Source organism: Periplaneta americana, chromosome 8 (genome assembly GCF_040183065.1).
Source record: "Periplaneta americana isolate PAMFEO1 chromosome 8, P.americana_PAMFEO1_priV1, whole genome shotgun sequence".
NCBI lineage: Eukaryota > Metazoa > Arthropoda > Insecta > Blattodea > Blattidae > Periplaneta > Periplaneta americana.
This window is the reverse complement of record NC_091124.1, coordinates 163,584,053-163,605,189: the sequence shown is the minus strand read 5'-3', so window position 1 is coordinate 163,605,189 and position 21,137 is coordinate 163,584,053. Positions and strand designations below refer to the sequence as shown.

At 35.5% G+C, this 21,137-nt stretch overlaps 1 protein-coding gene across 28 annotated transcripts in view; it reads left to right on the top strand.

Annotated features, from left to right (window-relative positions):
* Positions 1–21,137, top strand: part of cac (calcium voltage-gated channel subunit cacophony) — a 1,051,854-nt gene that overhangs the window by 695,400 nt on the left and 335,317 nt on the right. For all 28 annotated transcript variants that reach the window (XM_069834011.1, XM_069834005.1, XM_069834017.1 and 25 more), the window contains 4 exons: positions 8,086–8,275; positions 10,536–10,648; positions 11,419–11,679; positions 19,611–19,748. In XM_069834011.1, the coding sequence (XP_069690112.1) occupies positions 8,086–8,275; positions 10,536–10,648; positions 11,419–11,679; positions 19,611–19,748 (702 nt within the window). The remainder of the gene's footprint in view (positions 1–8,085; positions 8,276–10,535; positions 10,649–11,418; positions 11,680–19,610; positions 19,749–21,137) is intronic.

The window sequence follows — 21,137 nt, the reverse complement described above, 5'->3', positions numbered from 1 at the left end:
TGATGTAACTGAACAATTTATGGAACAGATATCACAATTTGAGGGCATGATTTATTCCCTAGGAAAAAGCAGTCCAAAGTAACTGACCTTTTGTAAAATAACTACATGTTATTAAATGAATATCACACTGGAAGAACAAGGTACTGTAAGTCATTGTCATAAAATTTTCTGGATTGGAGTTTGAATTGTAACATATCAGCCAGCTTTGGCTCTAAACAACTAAAATCTCCTACACATAATCTTCTATTCCTCAAGAATGTGCGCTATAAATTTGAATATGATACTACAGTAAAATCCCTCATAACCAGCACCTAAATAACCAGCAATACCAAAACAACGGCACTTTTGGCTAAGCCAAAAAAAGAAAAGTTTAAATCTGCGACATTGCCAAAGTATGGGGCGTCAGTTTTGCCACATTAGGAAGTTCGCACGAATTTTCATTTTCAGTGAATATTCGAACCTAAAATTAGTGCATTATTTGTATTGTGTGATGTGTTTTAATAAAGAAAACTCACACAGTTTTTATGTTTATTTAATTATGTTCGGGCAGTCAATGTTGCCAAATAGGAAGTTCGCACGAACTTTAATTTTCAGTGTATATTCGAACTTAGAATTAGTGTATTATTTGTGTTCTGTGATGTGTTTTAATAAGGGAAATTCACACGGTTTTTATGTTTCTTCAGTTATGAGGAAGTGATAGAGAAATAAGCTTCACATGGCTGCAGTTTCAACATTTGGCACCATGAAATATAAACTTTTTTTTGTATGTACTGGTATTTATTCAATTATCCGGCAAAATCTCGTATCCGGAACTGGCCTGGTCCCTTTGATACTGGTTAAGAGGGATTCTACTGTATATTATAGACTCAAAAAATGAAGCTGTACTAAAAAGAGTGGATAAAAAAAAAAGAATAATGCTGAAACAGATCAGGAAGAGAAAAAGGAATTGGCTGGGTCACTAGCTAAGAAGAAACTATCTGCTGAAGGATGCACTGAAAGGAATGGTGAACGGGAATAAATTTCGGAGCAGAAGAAGATTTCAGATGATAGACAACTTTAACATACATGGATCATAAGCGGAAGCTTAGAGGAAGACGGAAAAGAGGAAAGATTGGAGAATGCTGGGTTTGCGGTAAAAGATCTGCCCTTGAGGAGAAAACTATGAATGGATTAATTATAGACCCAAAAATGTCTAGCTGTTAAGTTCTAAATTTATTTTTTGAAAATTTTACTAAATTGACTTAACTCGTCCTCCCCAGATAGTCTACAAATGCTATTTCAGATGGTATTAAATAGCATTTCAGTTACACGTTTTTTCTTCAGAACCCCATAAAAAAGTATAAATAAAGTTTTACTGTATAATTTACGATTCCTATTTCTATTTCTTTGTAGGTAAGAATAACTGTTAAATTGGAATAAACGTTAAGAAGAGTTTGAAATTGCATTTAGTACCATTTTCAAAGCTCTCTATAATAGCTTGTAGGTGGCACCATGTGGTGATATAAATATGACTATTCAAACCAGTTGGTTCGAATTTTCAAAATCAGTCATATCTTCAGTCAGCTGGTGACTGGTTGAATACTATAAAAACGATTTGCCACGCATGTTTGTTTAGATGTTTCCATCTTGTTAGTTGTAATTTAATTTTAAGTTGTGTTAAAGATGTTTAGTGGTAAATCTGAAAGTCACTTAAATTTATTTATGTTTAGAAGTGAATATTGATAAATTCATTGTTAAAATGAAGAGGCATAATTGCGAAAATAAATAAGCTACAGATTCACAACCAAAAGTGCCAGTAGATGATTCTGAATATGTGTCTCTGAATCTATGAAAGTAGTAGCTAGAAGCAGTTGACCTATTTATAATTCAGATACAAATGTTTCAATTGCTGTTCATAACACACACAAGAATAGGCCTATGTTTCCGAATCAACTGATAAATTTCTGCATCATTTTCTAGTTTAAAAAATTAAAGCTTGTGCCCTTTGGTTTCAAGTTTCTTGGTTTAAAGACTGAATGGTTAAATGCTGACACAAATGTAGATGGAATTACACGTTTCTACTACTGTACCAAAAGTTACCAGCAATTCTGCTTCAATTGGTTGAAGGAGAAAACCTGGAAAAAACTCGAAGGTTTCAATTCGGGCCTGCTTCTTTCACAGTCAGAAATGCTAACCATTACTTTACAGCAGTGGACTTAGCCAGGACATAATGAACAAATGTCTTCTATTCTGTGAAAAACCATACCTAATAACATAGTAGAAAGATCTCACATATCTACCAGAGTGCCAAATTTCAAATGTAATACAGATTCCCAAATGGAAGATCAATGAAAGAAAAAGACTTGCAAAAGTATGCTTTAAACAAGATATTTTAATCTGTTCCAATTCTTCACCAAATGCTAGATGCGAGCTACATATTCCTAAAGATGAACAAAATTGTTTATTGATTATTATTTGAAGTATTACCACAGTAGGCCTATAGGTATTCATACAGTAAGAAAATTTCGCAACTTTTTCTGCCAGACAGACATGCGCGTGCATACACTTAGCGATCCAAGTTATGAATAACTAACAGTGCTGTGATGATACAGAACTGAAAATTTATTAGAAGAATGAGGGATTCAAAGGGACCGTATTGTTCAGGCTTTAAATTGCAGAAACAACAGAGGATGAAACCCAGAATTGCATTTTCTCGCTTTCTCCAAAGATCCAAAAAAAAAAAAAAATCCTTATATATTTTAGTGTAGGCCTACTAGCTCATGCTTGGCATGTGTTCTTAACGTGGTTAAGTTTCGGGTTTATATATTTTTTATTTCCTTCAATTGTCAAGTTAAATTCTGCTGTAATGATTTCAGATGTAAAAAGTGAGTTATAAATATTCGGTCAGAGAACTTGCTAAAATAAAATACAAAATATTTGAGTGCAAATTGCAGTTCATGCACGAAACGCTTCGAGAACTGCTAGTTCATGAATTTCAATAAGACATTAATTAAAACTGCTTTAACTGAGCAAGATGACTCCGGTAGTAAAGTTTCAGACTCGCATTCGAGAGGTCCCACGTTCGAACTCCGTAGCAGACCAATCTTACTAGGTTTGTTTTTCATGGTTTCCCTCTGCTAAGCCAAATATCGGATTGGAAATTTACATGCCATGATTTATCATTGCCTTAATCATCAATATCACACATATTGAAACAAAATCCAAATCAGTTAGGCATATGAACACAAGTGATCTGTAACACATGGCAATAGAAACAGAACCTCAACAATACTCAACGGGCTGTTGATATACCCAAAGATCCTACATGCGCGATATTACATTGATGTTAAAGCTTGTATAAATCATTGCTTATAAAAAGAACTAAATTTCTGTACTGATGGTACAAGAGAAGAGCTTGAAGTAATCGGACTTCTGGTTGGAGCAAGAGGTACCACTACCCTCTTCATGAAAGATGTATTTAAGAGGCTTGGAATACCTACATCTATTATTCCGATTGTAACTTTAGCTGCATTGAAAGGATCAATTGCTCTCCTGATGCATCACCTATATTCGAAATGAAACCAAGTTCATTAGCATTCTTTACTTTTTTGTAACACTTGCCTCTCTAAAACTAGGTATATTTCCACCAATCACAAAATGTATTTGCAGCTATTTACTTGTAGGAGTTTCATTGTCAAAACAAAATTAATGGTTCACTGAACTTGTAAACATTTATATGGTTAAGTACTCTTTGTCCCTTGTGGCAGCTCACGAATAGTGAGATGATTTCTAAATTAATTAACTTTTTTTCTGCTTAACATCGGAAACAAGGTCTTTCCTATCATTGCACTGTGTACTGTATTTACATTTCCCAATTAGGGCATTGAACAAGGCTTTTATGAGTTCTTAAAAATCCTAAACTTTTGCTTGTCAACTCGAAAGCTCTCAGGTATTGTTAAAAAGTGTGAATTACAGTTTTTTTCAATTATCGGTAATATCACGATATGGATATTTACCTAATTGTTGTTGATGATTGTTGAATTGAATTTATTGTACAGGGCAATTACAAATGATTCATCAGGTTTTAAGTTAAATATTTGCGAAAACTATGGATGCAGTATGTTTGTGCTAACCGTGAATCGAAAGCAAAACTCTGAAAGTTTACTTTTCCATTATAGTAACTCTGGTGCATGTAGCCAGATGGCAGCACAAGCATAATTTTCAAAGTGGTGTCTATGCAACAGAAAAGCATTCGCGGTTTTGGAATATGAGAAGTCATCTTCCTTTGTTACTGTACTGTGTGCATTCCGGAGACAATATCCTGGAACTTCACCGCCAGGTCACCAAAGCATTCTGCGATGGCATTGTCAATTGAAGGCAACTGGTACTGTGAGTGAAATTAAAAGCAGTGGACGCCCAAGCATTTCTAACGAAACAGTAGAGCGAGTGAGGGCGAGTTTTATTCACAGCCCTCAGAAATCAACATAACGCATCAGTCAGGAACTTGATATTCCGCAACCGACTGTATGGAAAATTTTACGAACCTGATTGCGAATGAAACCGTACTGCATAAGTTACTGCAAAATTAAAACCGGAAGGTCTCGTCAAATGATATGAATTTTGTAATTGCATGCAGGCTGCTATGAAGGAGAATGATGGTTTTAAGGACCTTCTAGTGTTTAGTGACAAAGTCACATTTCATTTGAGTGACAAAGTTAAACACCATAATGTATGCATCTAGGGCAGTACTGAAAAACCACGTTTGACAGTGCAACATGAACGAGATTCTCCAAAAGTGAATGTGTTTGCTGCAGTGTCTAAATCAAAGGTGTATGGCTCCTTTTTTTTTCACGGAGACAATGTGACTGGTATGTCATTGCTCGATATGCTGCAGCAATGGTTGTTTCCTCAAGTGACTGAGGATTCCAATAACTTCATATTCCAACTTGATGGGGCGCCACCCCATTGGCACACTGAAGTGCGTCGCTATCTAAACACAAAACTCCCTCGCCGTTGGATTGGACAATGTGCTGAAGATTACTTAGCATCTAGCAACCTAACGGTCTGTGATTTTTTCTCTGGGGGTGTGTAAAAGACATAGTGTACGTGTGTAAAAGGCATTACCAGCAACTTTGGTTGAGCTCAAGGATCGCATTACAGATGCATTTACCACCATTACCAGGGATATGTTACTGCGCGTGTGGGACGAACTTCAATATCACATCGATGTGTGTTGTGTAACGGGAGGAAGCCACAAATACTTATTAAGGCATGTCCGAAACTTGGACAGTTGCTGTTTATTTTGATGTATCATACATTATTTTAAGTGATATATTTTTCTTTATGCAGCCATTTAAAACCTGATGTATCATTTGTAATTGCCCTGTATAATAATGATATTTCTATTCTATTGATATATCAGTTTTAATTTTTAATAAAATAAGTGATGTTAACCTTACACTAAATAATTTTGAAATCATTAAACTTGTAATAATAGAGCCTGCAGTACATTTAATTACAGGTTAAGTGGCATTTGAAATTAGTGTCAGTTCTCAAGTAAAATTCTATGCTTTCTATGTTGTTACTTTGTTCAAATTTTCTAAAGCCGCATTATATGCAATAAATTCATATAAAATGATGTCAATCCAAATTAAAGAATGTCACAAAATGATTCAACAACTTCAAAAACTACAGAAAAAAATTCAATTCCAATGGATACCTGCACATTGCAGAATTGCTGGAAATGAAACTGCTGACTTTCTTGCCAAAAAAGGATCCAATTTAATTCAGAATACAAATACAAGCCTACCTTTTACATCTATGAAAAGACTAATTAAAAACAGATATAAAATCAAGCAAAACCAAACACTATGTAACAAAGCCAAAGATAATAAATGGAGCATTTTAATAAAAAAAAAAAAAAAAAACAGAAATTATTCCAGAAATCCCACGTAAAACTGCAGTAGCAAAATTCAGACTGCTTACAGAAAACGATTATTTGGCCAAATGCTTGAATAAAATAGGAATTTACACGAATCCAAATTGTCCTCTATGCAACAAAGAAGAAGAAATGACTGAAGATCATGTACAAACCTGTGAAGTTCTACCTGATGGATCCACCACAGAGAAATATTGGAGAGCAAGAGCGCTAATGGCTTTGTTGCCAAAGCCCAGCATTAGATAACAACAATAACAATTTTGTTTAAATTTATTTAAATTTAAGATGTCAGACAATTTGTTTACTATATGAAATATATATAGGGGTTCCATCAATTATACATGATACAACATACACCCTTTCGTCATCATTTCAGTCGCACACAATGCACAAACTGTGTATTTTCGCATTGTCTACTGGTTCGGATTCCTACACTTGTGGGGTATCGGCTTCTTGGGTCCCTGATCTTGCATGTTTCCCTGTTTCTCCAGATATTCCTCTATCTTCTGGTCATCCATGCTCTCAACTGCCACAGAACGCCAGAGTTTCTGGAATTCATCATACATAGGCAGAGTTGCTGTTTTGTTTTTGTAGAACACAATCTTCTTGTCATTCAGTCGCAAGATGTATATGATCTCATTCTGCAAAGCTGGGTTTTATCACAATGAGGCACAGTTTCCTGAACATCTTCCAACAGAATTCCTTCAAGACTCTTCAAGTCATGCTGCTTCAACAAATGCAGTTGTTCCGGTATTTGGCCAATATTTTGAATTTCAAAAATAAAATATTTCCTCCAAAGCCAATGTTTGAGGGAATGTCCCCATAACACTGGCAGCATTCCCACGCTGAATAGCAATAGCAATTCTTTGTCTTAATAATAATAATAATAATAATAATAATAATAATAATAATAATAATGGCTTTATTTAACCTGGCAGAGTTAAGGCTGTAAGGCCTTCTCTTACACTCAACCAGGAATAAAACTTGCTTACACAGTTGAACATAAAACTGGATCGGAATTAAGTAATTACATACTGATACAATTTAGGTGCATAATGAAATCAAAAGAGGTAGTTACATAAAATTTACCTCATAAAATAAAAATAAACATAGTGGAATACATATTAATGTTGTTAGAATCAAATACGAATCACATAAAAACAGAAGCCGATAATTCAATAAAAAATGTACACAGTAAAAATAAAAATAAACACATTAGTATACATATTAGTATTAGATTACAATTAAGTAGGATTTACATAATTAAACCAGAAACCGACAATTGAATAAAATTTACACACAAAAAATAGATTAATAATAAAAAAAACAACACAGTGGGATACATATTGGCGTTAAGTGATAAATAAACACGATTTAGATAATAAAAATAAGAAACAAAAAAAATAAAAATAAATACAGTGGAACACATTCCATTAAATATTTGCAACGTGTTAGGTCTGGCAACTCATCATAAGATATTTTTCTAATTTACATTTAAAGGAAATTAAAGTTCGGCAGCCCTTGACTTCAGGCGGCAGAGAATTCCAGTGACGAGAAGTAGCAACAGTGAAAGATGAAGAATAAAGAGATGATGTGTGCAGTGGTATTTCTAGCGTGTTATCATATTGTGACCGAGTATTTAAGTTATGATACCGAGAAAGACTGTGGAATCGGACAGATAAGTAAGAGGGAGTAGAGGTGTGCAAAATCTCCATTGAGCACTTGTAATTTTTTCCTGATGTCTGAAACCAGCCTTTTAGCCTCTGAGCACCAAGGTCCCAACGTCTCAACAGCAAAAACAGAGAACAAGTATCTGTCCTGGAGATCCCGATACTTATTCCTTTTGATGCTCACAGCGAATGTTGCAGCAGAACCAGCGACTTTGGAGGTGACAGGCAAATGGGATGGTGCTAAATGTCGACACAATAATGTGCATATTCTTATTTAATATTACATATTTTGTGATGTATTTATTCATTTTTTCCAAGTTAATAGATAAAGTGAGATGTAGTTATAGTTATTCACCACCAGTTGCGCTAGTGATGCTAAGCTAATATGTTGTCATAGCCCTATTAACACACAGTTTCCTTATTGTATGAATACCTATACTGTGGTATTACTGAAAAATAATTAGACAGTTTTTACTCACAACATATTTTTATTTGCAGGGTTCGTCGTGGTGCTCATTATGTGGTTAATATGAAGTACTTTGACTTCTTCATCATGGTTGTGATCAGTTTAAGTAGTATCGCATTAGCTGCTGAGGATCCCGTAGATGAAGAGTCAACTCGAAATACCATTTTAGAGTACTTCGACTATGCCTTCACTTGTGTCTTCACCGTTGAAATGATCCTCAAAGTAAGTTATAAAAAGTTTCAAATATGATACTTATGGCTTTTAAGGAACCCGGAGGTTCATTGTCGCCCTCACATAAGCCCGCCATCGGTCCCTATCCTGAGCAAGATTAATCCAGTCTCTACAATCATATCCCACCTCCCTCAAATCCATTTTAAAATTATCTCCCATTTCAAATATCATACTTTTCATATATGTATATGCTAGCTATGTATAGATTGATGTATAAATTTACTTAAAATATATGAGTAGCTTAATATCAAAGACGGACATCTGTCTTCTTTATAGTTTTGATCTAGAGGCAATTTTTTAATTCATAGTGTTCTTTGTAATATTTACCACAATTTATTTTATAAATGTAGTGTTAGAGTTTGCATATGGTTTCACTATAATGAAAACAGCATGAAAAATTCTATAAAAATATCACAGCTATCTAAATTTCGATTGAGGTCAGATGTCCGTCTTTGATATTAAGCTACTCATATTCTTGTGATTAAGTATCATCTGTTGGAGATGTACTATTTTATGTTCATCATCTGATAAACAATGACGCTATTACTGATACAAAAAATTAACGCTATTCAGTGAGCCATAATGAAAACCTATATAAAGAGATTTTAAACTTCGTGGTAGGTACCAGTAATTATTCTGTGAAAATGAAATAATTGGATTTTCAGAGTGCATGTTGAGATTTAATATGTCCCATGTTTCGGAGCTACTTCTAGGATCTATAACATTGATACTATATCCTACAGAGATCTTTTAGTCCGAAACTAGCACAATTTCGAATAAATATAACCCCAAATTTTCAGATAAAATAAAAATTTATCGCAGTATAATATAACCTATACTTTCAAAATCTTACAAATTTAAAGCTATTTTCAAATTTTCAGTTCCAGTCTTTAGCAACATCATCTTCTAGTTACCACTTCTAGTTGTCATCGTCATTATCTTCTTTCTCTTTCTCCTATCACCTCATCTTCTAACCTGAAACTGGATTCAGAAAATGTCATCCTCACTGCCATTCCTGTTATTAGAAACACAGAACTTTTTGAAACACAGCAACCGTACACTTGGATTTTTCAGTTTGCCTGTTGGGGTCAGAGTGTGTTCATCTTTAAGCATTTAGTTATACTTAAAGGGTTTATTAACAACATCTAGCACTAGAAGCTGAGATATCATTCTCTTGTTAATTTCTGCTATCTGCTTCTTGATATTGTTACTTGTCACGAAAGGAACCAAGAATTAAAATTGTATACAGTTCGTGCATCCTATACAGTACAATTATTTTATGACTGAAGAGAGCTAAGTTGCGATTACAATACAAATAGTCTATTTTTCACACTGCTGTTTTCATGCAAAAAAACGTCATACTAGGTTCGGGCCAATACAGTAACTTGCATGTTCACAGAAATGTCTGTATAAACATATTTAATATAATATCGAAGCTGCTTCTCCTATTATGTAGACGTTCCATGGGTCTCTTGCCCAGTTATTTGGGCTAGCCAAGTTTAACAGACTAAATAAAGCATAAAAATCTTCAGGTATTAGATTATGTGACGCTGATGATAGAACCTGTAAGTCATTTCTAAATGTTAGATGTATTAAATCTCAAAACCTAAATTCTCCTTTGCATCAAAAACCTTGTAAAAGACATAGCCAAAAATATAAATAAAGAAACAAATAAAAAAGAATAGAACATTTAATTTGTCTATATATTTAAAAATAGAATTTTAATACTAATTTAGTTAGTATATTGATTTTCAACACTGGAGTTCTGAGTTTAAATACAGTGGATCTAACAAAGATGTTTCTACAGAATTTTCGAAATATGGTAATTCTGTTTTCCCTGTCATTATTTCACCCACTCTCTGTTTACATTCTTTACCACTGCTCTTTAAGGAAGTATCTGCCTCACAAACTAGTACTAGCTACGTTTAGGAGAAGTACCATATTTGATCATCCATATTAGTGGAATGAGAAAATCATAAGTTTCCTTACAAATAATAGCGATACATTATAAAATTTATTGACAGAGAAGTTAACCATAAGATGGAAATTATTTACTGTGATACTGTACCGACAATGTGAGCACACATTTTTTCCTTCACTATGAAATAATACCACTTTCTTGTACAATAAATTAAAGAGGTTTTTCTGTGAAAAGAAAATTACGTATCTCTTTCTTTTTCTATTTTTAAATAGGTTTATAATGTGTTTAATTCGTTTTCCATTATTCCTAATTTACAATGTTTATTCACAGATCCTTGACTTGGGCATCATTTTACACCCAGGTTCATATTTGCGTGAGTTTTGGAACATCATGGATGCTGTAGTTGTAATATGTGCAGCTGTCTCGTTTGGCTTCAATTTAAGGTCAGTAACTCATTAATTTTCTTATTCATAATTATGCTAAAATAAAAAGTACTGAATTCTTTTTATCTGTGGCCTACTAGAATAATCTGAAGCATTGAAGTTTTTCAGGCATTTACATTTGCATTCAAGATATTTTATTTACTTTTAGTGTTATGTACATGAGGAAATGATACACCATTAGCTAAATGATTATTGCATTGACTTCTTGCAATGGAGACTCGGGTTCAAATCCTGAAGAGACAAGTTGAAATTTGCTGAGATTGTGTACAGGCAAAATCTCTTTCTTTATATTCAAAAAACTATAAATGTATAATAAGGTTACAGATTAATATTAAAGTATAATAATATAAAAACACTATTAACTTATTTCTCTCATCTCACATTGGTATTGGCATGTTCAGAATTTTTTATTTTAAGATAATTCTAATCACCAGCAACAAAATTATTTGAGTAATAATAATACATATTGCTATTATCTTTTATTATGCTACATCTATTTTTAATCCAATTTTCCAAGTTTCACCGCCAATTTCATGGACCAGCTCTTGTCATCACCACTAACACCACTATTATAAACAGTTTTCCTCTTTTTTGAAAGTTCATTTGTAAATATCATATAATCATTTGATATTAATAATGTAATTTTTATATCTGAAATGTTATATCTTATACCTAACATACTTATAGATGGAAAAGGGTTCTTTGTACTTGAATATACAATATTAATAATAAATTTCATTCTATGTTATTAAATAATGTTTATATTACAGTGGAAGCAAAGCAGGACAGAACCTGTCAACCATTAAATCCCTCCGAGTTTTGAGAGTGCTGCGTCCGCTCAAAACTATCAAACGTGTGCCGAAGCTCAAGGCAGTGTTTGATTGTGTGGTCAACTCTTTGAAGAATGTCATCAATATCCTCATTGTATACATCCTTTTCCAATTCATCTTTGCTGTCATTGCTGTTCAGTTGTTTAATGGGAAATTCTTCTTCTGTTCTGACGAAAGCAAATTCACAGAAGAAGAATGCCAGTAAGTTTAAAATGTTGGAAAATATTAACGTTTTTATTTTAATAATGTAAGTCTCTGGAATGTTAGATTAGTGTAGCCAGTACACTGAAAGATTAGTGCACTCTGCAACAGTGTATGGTCTTGTTTTTAAGATAATTATATTTAATTATTATGTTTAATATTATTAATAAAGAAAATACGTGTTAGTTGTAATTGCTTGATGAACTCCCTCTCTTCAATCTGTTAATTTCAATAAACAGTCACCAATTATTTGGAGGAAACATTGTGTCAGTGATTCTTTTGTTGGAAACTCACCAAAAGGACAAATAGTGAAAAAAAAAAAAAAAAAAAAAAAAAAAAACTAAATTTGGAGGCCATTTTCATAGCTAACATTTGAAACATTAGAGAATTTCAATTGCAATTCGTATAATGTAGTGTTATAATTTTACTCTTATCATGGCTCTTTTCTGAAGCTTTCAGTAAAGTTATAAACCTATAGCCATACCATTATCCAAATATCTAGAGCACCAGCTTTTCATGTCAGAGATCTGAGTTCCACTCCAGTGAACCTAAGTGGAATTTATGATAGCCATAGACAATATTTGGGGCAGATTGTCATTTTACCTGGTGACATTCCACTAACTTTTTCATGAATCATCATTATCACCATACTGATAAAACATAAATACACATTCCCAGTGCTGCAAGGAAAACACTAAAGTTGTTGTTGTTGTTGTTGTTATCTAATGCTGGGCTTTGGCAACGAAGCCATTAGCGTTCTTGCTCTCCAATATTTTTCTGTGGTGGATCCATCAGGTAGAACTTCACAGGTTATGAGATGATCTTCATTCATTTCTTCTTCTTTGTTGCATAGAGGGCAATTTGGATTTGTGTAAATTCCTATTTTATTCAAGTGTTTGGCCAAATAATCGTGTTCTGTAAGCAGTCTGAATTTTGCTACTGCAGATTTACGTGGGATTTCTGGAATAATTTCTGGTTTTTTTTATTAAAATGCTCCATTTTTTATCTTTGGCTTTGGTACATAGTGCTTGGTTTTGCTTGATTTTATATTTATTTTTAATTAGTCTTTTGATGGATGTAAAAGGTAGGCTTGTATTTGTATTCTGAATTAAATTGGATCCTTTTTTGGCAAGAAAGTCAGCAGTTTCATTTCCAGCAATTCCGCAATGTGCAGGTATCCATTGCAATTGAATTCTTTTCTGTAGTTTTTGAAGTTGTTGGATCATTTTGTGACATTCTTTAATTTGGATTGACATCATTTTATATGAATTTATTACATATAATGCTGCTTTAGAATCAGAGAGAATGACAGCATTTTGAAATTTATCTATTCTGTATAGTAGGTGTTGGAGTGAGATATGAATAGCCATTATTTCCACATCAAAATTTGTTGTATGATATCCTGCTGGTTGATAAAATGAGAATAATGCATACGTAATTCCTGATCCTGAGTTGTTATCGATAGTAGACCCATCTGTGTAGATATGTAACCATTCTTCTGGTGGGTATCTATTGTTCACAGCTGGAAAACACTAAAGTTGGCAGAGTTAATTTACATCTTGAGCACATTACTCCTACTAGTTAAAGTTCAGCCCGTAATGTCCCCTTGGGGCACGGGCCTCTTCCTAGGAAGGCGGCTGATTAAGACGATCCTGGTTAGCCATGCCAGGAAGGATTCTCCTTTGAGTCGTAATACTTTTTGCATGTGTTCTTTTTGTTTCTTCCTTGCTGCTCTCTGGTCTTCTGCAATGCACTCTTCTGTGTGTTGTCTCATTGAGGGATGTTCTGCAATGCTGTGCTGATACACTGCTTCCACATTGTCCCTCCCTGGTGGCCATTGTCCATCGATTCCCAAAAGTCTTCCTGAGATCGTCGACCCAACGTGTCCTTTGACGCCCCACGCTCCTTTGCCCGCACCTGGGATCCCAGACTGTCGCCTTGTGAATCCATCTGCTGCATGATGTGGCCCGTCCTACTTCATTTCAGGTTTCTGCTGGTAGCTACTGCATCATTTATTTTTGTTTTTATTCCTACAGTCTCATTTCGCATTCTGTCCCTCCATGTGATGCCTAGTATCTTTCTCTCCATTCCACTTTGGCATACTTCTAACATTGTTGTGTCTCTCTTCGTGGTGCTCCATGTTTTTGAGCCGTATGCTAGTGGTAATATGCACGTATTCATGAAGTGTCTCTTAATCTCTAGTCTCTATGAATTTTATAACAATATAAACTTCAGTGCCCAAAATTTTGCCCGTGCTGCCACTGTGCATCTCACTATTTCTTTACTTGTGCTTCTCGAGAACAATACGGTCTGGCCCAGGCAGACAATTTCCTGCACATATTCTATAGGGTTGTTGGGCGCTATTTCTACGATTTCTTCCACATGATTTGTCATGATCTTAGTCTTCTTTAAATTCATTTTTAGGCCTGCTTTTACACTAAGTAAGTTTGCTTATTTCCCATAAGTACTCTTGTAGCTCTTCTTTGATGCCGGTGAGGAGCACGATATCATCTGCAGATCGTAGATTTGATAGTTTTGTCCCATCTATGTTGATACCATAGTCTCCTGTAATATTTCTAAATATCCCTTCTAGAAGGCATATAAAGAGTTTTGGTGAGATTATATCTCCCTGCCTTACTCCTATTTGTATCTGGAATTCCCTACCCTGCCTGTCCAATTGTATGTTTGCAGAGGTGTTTCTGTACATTTTTACTAGTATTCTAACGTATTTCTCCTCTGCTCCTTGGGTTTGCAGTGTTGTTAGCAATGCTACATGCTCCACTGTGTCGAATGCCTTCTGAAAGTCGATGAATACCAGGTAGATCCTTTGGTTGTACTCCTCCGATTTTTCCAAAATTCGTATTAGTACCTGCAAATGGTCGATTGTAGAGTAGCCCGTTCGAAATCCCACTTGTTCTACAGGTTGATTCTTCTCTATGTTGCGATTCATTCTTCTCGTTATGATTTTTGAGAATATCGTGTAGATGTTCGACATCAGGGATGTTGGACGGTAGTTGCTGATGTCCTTTCTGGAGCCTTTCTTGTGTAAGAGAATGATGGTACTCTTGAGCCATTGCTGGGGTATTATTTCTGCCATTAGAATATCATGAAAGATATCCGTTAGTTTTTTTTTCAGCTCTTCACCCCCCATTTTCAGAAACTCATTTGTTATCCTGTCTCCTCCTGGGACTTTCCCGTTTATTGTCTCTGCAATTGCTTTTCTTGTTTCACTCCTTAGTATTGGGGGGACCTGTGCGACTTCCTCTAAGGGTTTGTCCACGAACTGTCGTAGGTTACTATTGCCGTTCTCCAGAGTACTCCAGTAGAGTTCTTCGTAGAAGGTTGTGGCAATATCTACTATGCCTTCTCTGAATGAGATTTGTTGTCCTGCATTATTGCGCAATTGCTTCACTAGTGGTGATCCTTGTTTTATTTCTTTCTTTATTTTTCTGATGAATTTCGTCTTATTCATTTCGGCCATCACCACTTCCATCTTGTATTTCTTTAGATTTTTTCTTATAGCCAGCTTCGTTTCTTTGTTTAATTATATATATAGCTTCAGGTTGTCCTCACTCTCCTCACTCTTGATGTAAGCTTCACTTCTCCTCTTTATTAGTTGGTGGGTACTTTCACTGAGCCTTTCTGCCTTGATTCTGGCTCTGTTTGGTACCACTACTTTCTCTGCGGCTTTTATTATGCTTTCCTCAATAGCCGAATATGCTTTTCGTACATCCCTGACAGTTGCAGTAGCGGTGGATGCTAGGTTTTCTTTTAGCTTCTTCTGGAATGTGTTTTCATTTAGTACTTCGTCCTTGAGTTGCGTGTTCTAGAATTTTTTACTCCTCATTTCCTTTTTTTCTTATCTGTATTGAGGCTCTTACCATTCTATGATCAGTGTCGAAGCTTATGCCCTTCTCAGTTCCTACATCCTTTATCACGTGTATTTTGTCACTTAATATGTAGTCAATCTCATTCTCGGGCTCCTCCATGTCCATCGGTCTTGTTGTTTTTTTCTTGAAGAAGCTGTTTGTTATTTTCATATTTTGTCCTGCGGCGAATTGGATTAGCCTCGTTCCTCTCTGGTTTCTTTCCCTCAAACTGTATGGGCCCATTTGTGCTTCACTTCTGTCCCCCTTTTTTCCTATTTTTGCGTTAAAGTCTCCAATAATGAAGTTGCAGGCTGATCTATGTGTGTTTAATGCATCGTCTAGTTCCTCGTAGAAGCTCTCCACCTCTTCATTGGGGCAGTTTGATGTTGTATTATTGTGATTACACTTCCTTTGATGCTCATTTTTGCTACTGCTATTTTTTCTGGAAGTCCTGACACTTCTGTGATGTGGCGCTTTATGTGGTCCAATATCAGAAAGTCAACCCCTTTCTGACCTCCCGCTGTTCCTGTGTAACTCAACTGTTGTCCACTTCCTAACTCTATGAGGGCATTTCCTTCTTGTCTCACATCACTCAGGCTTATTATGTCGAACTCTTTGTTTTTTACAGTTTCTTCTAGTTCAACTATTCTTTCCTCTCCCATGAGTGAACGGATGTTTAGTGTGGCAATTTTTATGTGCTGTTCTTGCGACTGTTTTTTGGTTTGTCTTCCCTGTGTTGTGTTTGAACTGTTACTCCTCGATTCTAATTCCTCGTTGCGTCTTCCGTCCCCTCTAAGCTCTGGCCATTTTTTGGCTGTTTTTCTGGCCATGTTTCCCATTGTCCATTGATACAAATTTTGTGAAAGCCTATTCTTACTTAATTTCCTTTGTCGCGTTCCTCCCTTGCTTTTTTGCGTAAGGACGTTTGTATTTCTCTTTCTTTCTTGTCATGTCGTCTTCTATGTAATGCTCTTCATCTATTAGTTATCTTTTGTTTCTCATGACATTTGCTTTATCCTCTATGCTCTTCATCCTCATTCTTACTAGCCCTCTTCCTTTCCAATCCTTCCCGATATAATTTATTTCTTTGTAATCAGTGGTTATCTTCATTTTGTTAAATATATTTTCTTTCGCCTCTGTTGTTTTCTCTTTATTGTCCTCGATGTCTTGACTTTTAATTATGATATTGCTCCTTCTTTCCCATTTGTGCCATCTCTCTTCTTTGTTCTCCAACTCCGTCATGCAATTTTCCATTTCTCTTAGTTTCTGATCTGTGTCGTTTCCCATGTCCATTATTTTTGCTTCTATTTTCTCCTTATCTTGGTTTCATATTTCGTCCCTCTGCTTCAGTTCACTTCTTATTGCCTCTAGTTCTTTCTTTGTGTCCTCTCTGAATTCCGTATTTTGGTGTTTGATATCTCTGACCTCCTCTAGGATTCTTGTTAGTATTTCTTTCGTTTGGACATTAGGTTAATTAAAATGTTTTTAGATATCAACATAATATTTAACAGGGAATTAAATGGTAACAAACATAGACCCTTCCTCTGAAATAAAGTTATTATTTTCGATGATAATATTCCATCCTTCTGCCATTTGTTTAATTTTGCGGTGGTACTAATCTTTTGATTTGGGGAACAAAAAACTCTTGTAATGTATGGATCTCATAAAAATTATTGAAGTCCCATCCATGCAGAAAAAGAATCGTCGATCAGAAAAAATGCAATCGAAAGGTGCAATATCTGGTCTAAAAGCTCAGGTCTTCAGTCTTGGCTTGTGTTAGTGAGCTGAAATATTGTCATGTTGGTAAAGAATTCACTTTTTGTTGACTAAGGACAGATTGTAATTACGCAAAATGTAGTATGCACGATTCATTTGTTGAGAATACAGTTGGTTTGGCAACAATAACCCGACCATCAGGAATAATTTCGAGTGAAGTATACCTTCAAAATTCCACCAAACACTTGACATTCATTGTCTTGCGACCAAAATGGTTTTGTCGAAACACAGCTTGCATTGATTAGGTAGGATATTCACCACTTCCTTTTGCCTGTATCATGTGTAAAGATCCACTTTTCATCACATGTTGTGATTTTCTTTCAAAGTTGGTCACCCAAAGGATTTTGGAGTATCTGATGGCAGATCTCACTCGGTCATTCAGCATGTACATTTGTCAGTTCATGTGACTTCTGAAACCAATTTAAATGGAAGCATTCACAAGTGACAGAAAATAGACTGTGGAAGATTAAGTATTATTGACAGTTCTCAGGCACTGTAGTGGCTCTTCTTCCAATGCAGCTCACAGAGCTTCGTCATTGAACGTCACACAGACTGTTGCACCAACTAAGATTTATTTGTCAGGCTAGTGTTGTCTTCAACGAAATTAATGTGCTTATTATCATACACTATTTTCTTATTCTCAGTTTTACAGATTTATCTGCCAATTGCTTTTATACTTGTTATTTTTTTTTTTTCAATAATACTGTAGCGATAGCTCAAAAATAAGGGAATTACAGTTTTTTCGTTAGACATTCTGAAATGAAGAACATTTAAATATCTTTTTAGTTCTAATACAGGGAGAGTCAATATTATGTTACCACTTAAATGTTAGGAATTTACCATCCATCAAATGTGATAAATAATTTACATGATAGTCTCAATCTGTTCGCCATCATGTTCAACACATAAAAACCAGCAATTAACAGTACTATTTAAAGCTCGTACACATATTTCGCAGGGATTGGATGATATCACATTAGTTCATTGATGTCATTAACTCTCCTGCCATACACACGCTCCTTTACCATACCCCATAACCAGAAATCACAGGATGTCAAGCCTGGGGATTGTGGAGGCCAGCGCAGTGGTCCAGCACGACCAATCCATCGACCAGGAAAAATGTGGTCGAGATAGGCACGAACAGTAAGAACAGTAGTTCATCAATGGCGTACTGCTGCAACATTGTTAAGTATACGTTTGAAGTCACTGTTGGGGAATCAAAAAAGTAGGGCCCATTTACTCCAGCAGAGGTCACAGCGCACCAAACATTCATCTTTGGGGAGTCACGTTCATGCTCCCAAATGATTCGAGGCTCTCAGTACCCCAGAAAATTGTGTTATGTCGGTTGACAAGTCCACGTGTGTGGAAAGTGGCTTCATCGCTGAATGCCAATAGATTCGAAATGTCTTCCTGGATATTCATTTCAGATAAAATCTGACAGCATTCCACTCTAATACGTTTTTGCACCATTGTCAAAGCTTGGGCGATGTGGATATGGTATGGCTGCATCCCAAGGTTCTGTTTCAAAATACGCCACACAGTTTTCTGGGGAATCCCTGTTTCAAAACTGCACTGTCTGGTTGACTTCAAAGGACACTGATATAGGGCTTGTTGCACCATAGCAATGTTCAATTCACATCTTCCTGATTTTGGGAGTCCTGCATTTCCTCGATAGTTGTTTGCTACCGATCCAGTATCCACAAATTTTTGGTAAATGCGGTAAACTGTTAAACGACTTGGTGAGTCATGCCCAAATTGCTGCCGAAACATTCGATGGACTACAGTCAGCGAACCATACACTTCAATCAAGCTTGCAACAACTATTCTTTACTCGAATGTTAATCAGTCAGCCATTGTGTAACCTATAACAACAATAAAAACATGGTGAGTCAAGTTGAAGAGATGAACAATAGCTAATTGATGACAAAAGTTCGATGTAATACATGTTTAGTGAATAAATTTACTAATAAATGTTTATACCGTTAGAGTGGTAACATAATATTGACTCTCCCTGTAATGTAAGCACATACTACAATGACAACAGAAGAGCACATTCAAACAAAAATATTTGTTGACATATAATATTTGTAATCTTTAAGATTTCAAACATTAAATAAATTGCAGTTTTATATCTTATGACTTCTGAATCAAGTTAATAGAGAGGAATACGTGAGATCAATGATACAAATAAAAATATCTGTTGTTAAAAAGAAAATATACTTATCTGTTGTATAGTAGTGTTTTCATGTTTATTATATTTTACGAGCAAATAATTTTCTGTTTCAGGGGTTGGTATTTTGTGTTTGAGGGTGATGAACCCAAAGCACAAAAAAGAGAGTGGAAAACACAAGATTTCCATTATGACAACGTAATTGCAGCCATGTTGACACTGTTTGCTGTGCAAACGGGAGAGGGTTGGCCACAGTAAGTAAAAATACTTCAAAACACTTTCATCTGTAGTTTGATAAAAAAAAAAGTGGATTCTATGGTTAATATGAATATTAATCTAAAACCTTTAAAATTCTTCTTTATCAAAGCCGTAAGCCACTTTCTTTGGCTATACTTCTTAACTTTTTTAAGATATACGTACAATATGACACATAATTTATAATGTAAATCACTTTTTGCTTATCACTTTACGTGACAGATAACATAAAGTCAACATAGAAAGTAAGCAACTACTATTATGCTTAAATTGATTGCCATTTGGTTGCAAAACGTTTTCATTACAGTTTTTTTTTTCTCTTAAAAAACAGGTAATTTGACACATATTCTATGTTTCTGATTGGTGTTGCAGTGATCCGATCATTTTTGCCGTTATTACAAATCAGTTTGATTACTTATGATATTGTAACTTTTACTCCACTTCAACCACTACACACCCGACAACAATGTGACTTTATTTTTAATAATTCATCCGACAACAATGGGTATTCCACTCAACACAGCAACACAACAATCGTTATTGCACTCCACACGACAACAATGACAATGCACGACGTGTATTATTGAGAAGAACAACAATGTACTCCTAATTTCAATTAATGTTCACAATGCACTATGTGCAGAACAAAACTGTCAGTTCTCAGGTCACAGTTCACTTGCCTTAGCTAGTTCTTCTAGCTCACTATTCAAGTGCACTGCATGTCGAACTCGAGTCTCCCTGAGCTGCATCACACTCGCCTGGTGGACACAGTCACAGTTACGGACTCACTCAAGTTCACTGCACATCGAACCCAAGTCTCCCAGCTGCGGTCCACTGCACGTCGAACTCAGGTTCCCCCAGCTGCAATCCACTGCACGTCGAACTCAGGTCCCCCCAGCTGCAATCCACTGCACGTCGAACTCCGGTCCCCCCAGTGGTCTCGCGGCTAGAGCGTTGGACTTATAATCCTGTGGACCCAGGTTCGATCCCCGGTGTACCCCCAATTTATAACTTATGTTGGGCAAGTCCGTCGTAACACAAGGGTTTTCTCTGGGAAACTCCGGTTTCCCTTAGCATCCCAACAAATCTCCATAATGATCTCATTGCGGGTGTAGTGTAGACCAGCCTACTATGGTGCACCCTGGTCAACAACTCTGTTGGTTATAACACTGTTATTTAATTTTAGCTGTATTTAAGTTACTTAATAGTTAATTTGAAAGATACCATGTGACACAGACGTTAGTTTCAAATGGGAAACATTACTCAAATTGGAAATACATTTATATACAGTATGTTTACTATCGCAAATCTTCAAAATGTGCTCCATTTACTTGAAGACAGTGCCTCACTCGATCCTGACATACTACTGTCATGTTTAAAATTGTTGC